Below are 5458 nucleotides of genomic sequence, written 5' to 3' on the forward strand. Positions count from 1 at the left end.
AAAAAAAAAAAAAAAAAAAAATAGATTCCACAGTGGATTAGTCTGTTGATAAGTTCACAGATCAATGTGCTACAGAAAGCAGGGCCTGGTTGGTGGAAGTGGGTGACTAGAGCTGTGATCTGCAAAGGCATATTCTGGATCTGGAAATACTTCTTTCTTTCTGTCCTGGCTGCCATAAAAATAGATTCATCAGTGGATTAGTCTGTTGATAAGTTCACAGATCAATGTGCTACAGAAAGCAGGGCCTGGTTGGTGGAAGTGGGTGACTAGAGCTGTGATCTGCAAAGGCATATTCTGGATCTGGAAATACTTCTTTCTTTCTGCTTCCTGGCTGCCAGGGTTGAATAGTTTCCTTCACCATGCCCTTTCCTCATATGTTTCTTTCTGCCTTGGAGCCAGCTCTCCATGGAGGACCACTGAAACTGTGAGTCAAAATTAATCCTTCCTCTTTTAAGTCATTTATACCTGGTATTTTATTTTGTCCTAACAACAGAAAAGTGACTAATAATTTTACTGAATTAGAATGTTATAAAATAATAAAGAATAGTTACAAAAGCTTTGAACACATTACTGTATTTCTTTGTAAAAAGATGGCTTAATTAAGAGTATTGTGAAAGCCTTGACTTTTACAGATTTAAAAATGAGATAAAGCACCTTAAACACACACACACACACACACACACACACACACACACACACAGATGCATTACATTCTAAAATTTTCAAAAATTCAAGAAACAATTATCTTACCATTGTGAGGGTAAATGGATGGTTTTCTAATGCAGATACACTGGGACAATGTAGAATAATATACTACAAAAGTAACACAAAAAAATTTAAGTGACCAAAAAAACACGTGACTATTTCAATGATGTCATTATGTCTACTCAGTTTCAAAAATTACAGATGATCGTATGATAAAGGGTATTTTAAACATTGCTGTCTACTGACTCACCTGGCCAGGTCTTGCTTTAAAATTTTCTTTGACCATTCGGATTTCCAGGACTTCTGATGGATGACTAATGACCGAGATGATGGTGACTGGCTTATTGCTCCGGATACACCTATAAAGTCTTTCGGCACAGTACAGGCACAAAGGTCCAGAAATCCAAAGCCAAGTCTAAGGGAGAGGTTTTGAAAATGTACCTCAAGAAATATTTGGGTTGTAGGAATCTATATCTTGCCTGATTACTTATTTTACACATTCCTGCAACAGTATTTTATTTTGTGTCTTAAAAAATGAATATAAAATGATGAATACTGACTGAATCTCATGCAAACACAACTAAAGTACAAAAGATAAAATAATGTCAATACCCAATCTCAAATCCACACCCTGTGTAATAGGTAAATATTCATTCTTTCAACTTCTGTGCACACAAATTTATGACGTGTAAATTTAGTGTCTTTCAATAAAGGAATAAAGGCAAGCCAAAATTTTAGCTTTTAGGAGAAAAAGACTACTGTTTTTCCAATTTGATGCTTCATAAAAAATAATATTCTAGATATTTCAATGCACCTATGTATATATATAATGTCATACACAATATTCACATATTTTTAAAAATGAGATATGATAAACATGTTTAACTTACACTCACATAATATGAACACAAAATAATAGATAAATACTGAGACCATTTGAACTGGTAAGGTCCAGAAGCCTGTGAGTGCACCATTCTCCTACAAATGTACAGGATGCCTCCCTCATCACTTGGAGACGTCTAACTTACTCTTATGTTAATGGTCACTTTTAAAACCTTCTTTACATAGTTTTTCCAGAACTTCCTCCTCCCAAACTGATCATGACTATTCTAAATAACTGACATTTAGCTGAAACTGTGAAGAGTGGGCCTTGTAAAACAAGTTCTGCAACATAGGTTTTTGGGCTTTGGGACAATCAACCTCTGACCATCAGGTCACAAGTGGGTGCCATTGGACCTGCCTTTTCTAACATTCAGCATTATGTGAGGTTTACATAAGCATTGAAAATAGTGAATACTAACAGATGTGTAGGGGATTAGTATAGATAACAAACATAAAACTAGCACACTTATTCCAAAGTCACCTACAAACATATTACAGCTCTTGGTGTTTCTTTCTTCTCTTCTTAAAGCAGAATTTGATATCATTATTCCCTACATTCCCTTGATATACTTAGAGTATAAGATGTGATTTACATGTCAGCAGTTCCAACAGCCACAAGAGAAAATTAGGGCCTTTACTAAACTATTTAGAGAAGTTTTCAAAGAGCAAGCATTTTAGTTGGTAGTCGAATGCTCCCTCTACCACTTATTAGTTTGGAGGATTTGGTCAAGATATTTTATTTATGTAAGCATAATTCCCTCATCAGAAAACTGATTCAATTTTCTTTAAAGGGTCATTGTGAATATTGAAAAATATTCTCATGCATGCAGAACACTTTAGTACAGTGCACAGCCTAACAGAATTAAGTATTCAGTATATGAACTTTATTAAAATATGATGTATGATACAATGCAATATACTACATTATAATAATTTGTAGTAGTAGTATTAGCTGCTTTAGTACTATTTTATTATTCAAGCTGCTTTTCTCAATGGTTTGGAAAAATATATTTGTTATCTTTCTGATAGTAAATACTACTAGCATCGTAATATGCAAAGATTGTGTGATTCGTTTGAATTTTCTATATTCTCATATATAATAGGTCTTTTGCCTTGAACTCTCAGATACCTATTATGAAATAACTAGTACTAATGTGATGTTGAAATAGTCTGAAATATCTTATTAGGTTTGAATATGCATCATCAAAAATATGTTTAAATGTGATGTTGATCAATCTTATCAAACCAGAGACTTTGTAAAAACCAAATACAGAAATAATCTGACCTGTGGAAAATTAGCTTGAAACCTGGGCTCTTCCACACAAATCTTCACAAATGTGTTTCGGTTCAGCCCTTCCGGGTTTGAAAATCCTCCAGGTAAAGGTTCATGAAAATGTTCTGAGAGAACGTCTGGTAAGGAAACATCCGGATTGCGGGTTTGGTTAAGAAAGATGCAGCCAGGAGGGTGAGTATCTAAATTGGTTTGATACTTCAGCAGCCCTCTAAAATTAAATTAGAAACAAACAGGGAGATGAAAAAGAGACTGAAGTCAGGGGATGCAATAAAGGAAATAATCTCTTTCTCTTGCTAATTTTAAACGGCATTATCTTATAAGTGTTATGGGTGTATCACGTTTAGGATAAACCGAAGTATCTGAAAAATGTTAATAAATTCTTTACAAGGAGACTAAGCAAAAAATATTCTGGCCTTCCAAATAAACACAAACACAAAGTAGGAAACAACATATGATATCTTTCCGAGTATTTGTGAAGGCCTTTACTTCAAGTCTATTAGACTATGCAATTATGGATGTTTTTACTTCAATAATCACTGTAATGATAATTACCTTGCTATATCTCCAAACATAAAAGAAAAAAATATAGGGATCACATTCGATGTAAGCTAAGGCAGGATAAACAGGCCTGGTGATGTACAGAATATTCAACAAACAAAAATAACAGGAATAAAATATCTCCTATGATCTTTAAACAATTTATTCACAGGAATCAGCTCCCAAGTCTGTTTACCTTTCAATCTTTCTATATACAAAATCATGGGAAAAGCTCAACATGATGAATCAGGCAGGAGATCCTAAAAGATTAAAATCTCATTCTTACTGTTTCTTATTTCAAGACATTCCTGGTTATGTTTCTGCATTTTCAATCAAGGGATTAAGTAGAATCTACCTTGAGCATAGTTCATAAATGACAGATTGTACACACTGTCAAGAATTCCACTCCTGCACAGGCAGATCATGAAGAAAAAAAGAAAGATTTAGGAAAGCATTGAAAAAAATTTAGTGAATTTAACTTTTATTTTGAAGAACAATAACTTTTTTTTATTTCTAAATTTTTTTCTTTCCTGGTTGGCTAAGGTTCTACTATTTTCAAATTGCTCTTCATGTTCCCAAATAATTGACTCTGGAAGCTGCCCCACATTGGAAACAGGCCTAGGTGAGGAACAAAATCAATTGATACTATATAAATCTGAGTTTTGTCATTCACAGAGTTCTGTTTAATACAACTACTATTTAATATAATACTTGGGCAAATCATTTGTTCAGTTTTTGATTATTTGCCCAGACCTGTTGCTCAGATTGGCCATCCCAAGGGTACTGGCTGACAGAGGGGGGGTAGAAAATTTCAGGCCTTTATTCTGCTAATCATAAATTAAATATGGCACAATGCATGGAGTACTACTCTTAGTGGTCTCTGAAGTTCAGTGAAGAGTGAAATTTGGTTCAGAGCCCTTCAGAAATTTTGAAACTACTTTGGGAGTCGACCTACCTCAGAACCTGACACAGATCCTAACATGAGTCGGATCTCAGATAGTAACTGCAATAGATTGCTGCTCACCAAATTTTATATGCAGTTTACATTATTCTTGTTAGAACTACATGAATTTTATTCCTATAATTATGATTTTTGTCTCCTTACAAATGGGAAAACTATTTTAAAAGACTGAACAGCACCAAGGTGTGTGAAACGGGTGGCAGAGCCAGGGTTTGCACAGTGGTCTCGCATACTTTCCAAATTCCATACCCTGTGGCTCTCCTAATACAGATGTCAGTACGTAGGATCCTCAGGACAAACCTCTGAAAACGTTAGAGGAAACTAATAGTTTTTAACAAAGCCTCATCTCAGGAATTTTTAGAACCTTTGTTTCTCTGATAAATATCAAAACAAAAGAAGCTGGGCCTAGTGGCATTTGCCTATAATTCCAGCTGTGGATGGGGCTAGGGAAAGAGGATCACAAGTTTAAGGCCAGGCTTGTGAAGCCTGCATTTAAAAAAATCTCAGAATGTAGCTAAGTGGTAGAGCTTATCTAGCACTCACAAAGACCTACGTTTAAATGATGGTAACACACACACACACACACACACAGAAATTAATCATACCAGGTAAATATTTTTACTCCCATTACACTGATGAGACAATATAAGCTTTTCCTTTGTAAGAAATTAACTAAGTGGTAGTCAAGGCATGGTCTTCAGAAACTTGATCTCTCTCACTACAAGCACCCAGGCCAAACCAAGTAAATCAATTATTTAATGAAGCCGACATCAAAGAAAAGTATTTAAAATAAACAAGTCTGGAAACTGTGTGTGCGTGTAGGGGGGGGCATAGTAGGGACCGTGCTTTATCAGAGCTACATTTAATGATATTACTCTAGAATGTTTTCTTTCCAGATGATGATTAAGAGGCTAATAGAAAAAATGGTGCCAGGTACCACAGCAGCAACAGAACTTGGCTGTTGTCTGGATATTATTCTTTTCTTTTTTTTTTTTAATGGAATGTGCCGAATGTCTATAATTTTGTTCTGATCACTGCAGAACCTGGAAAAGCTGTTGCTGCTATCAATATATAACATA

At 34.9% G+C, this 5458-nt stretch overlaps 1 protein-coding gene across 4 annotated transcripts in view; it reads right to left on the reverse strand.

Moving 5' to 3' along the window:
• The window catches only part of Nox4 (NADPH oxidase 4), a 141378-nt gene that overhangs the window by 76774 nt on the left and 59146 nt on the right, over window positions 1-5458 (reverse strand). For all 4 annotated transcript variants that reach the window (XM_010633719.3, XM_010633720.3, XM_010633718.3 and 1 more), the window contains 3 exons: window positions 2873-3089; window positions 956-1120; window positions 751-813 (listed from right to left, as the gene is read on the reverse strand). In XM_010633719.3, the coding sequence (XP_010632021.1) occupies window positions 751-813; window positions 956-1120; window positions 2873-3089 (445 nt within the window). The remainder of the gene's footprint in view (window positions 1-750; window positions 814-955; window positions 1121-2872; window positions 3090-5458) is intronic.

This window comes from Fukomys damarensis, unplaced genomic scaffold, assembly GCF_012274545.1.
Source record: "Fukomys damarensis isolate Sample0158 unplaced genomic scaffold, DMR_v1.0_HiC HiC_scaffold_16, whole genome shotgun sequence".
Classification (NCBI taxonomy): domain Eukaryota; kingdom Metazoa; phylum Chordata; class Mammalia; order Rodentia; family Bathyergidae; genus Fukomys; species Fukomys damarensis.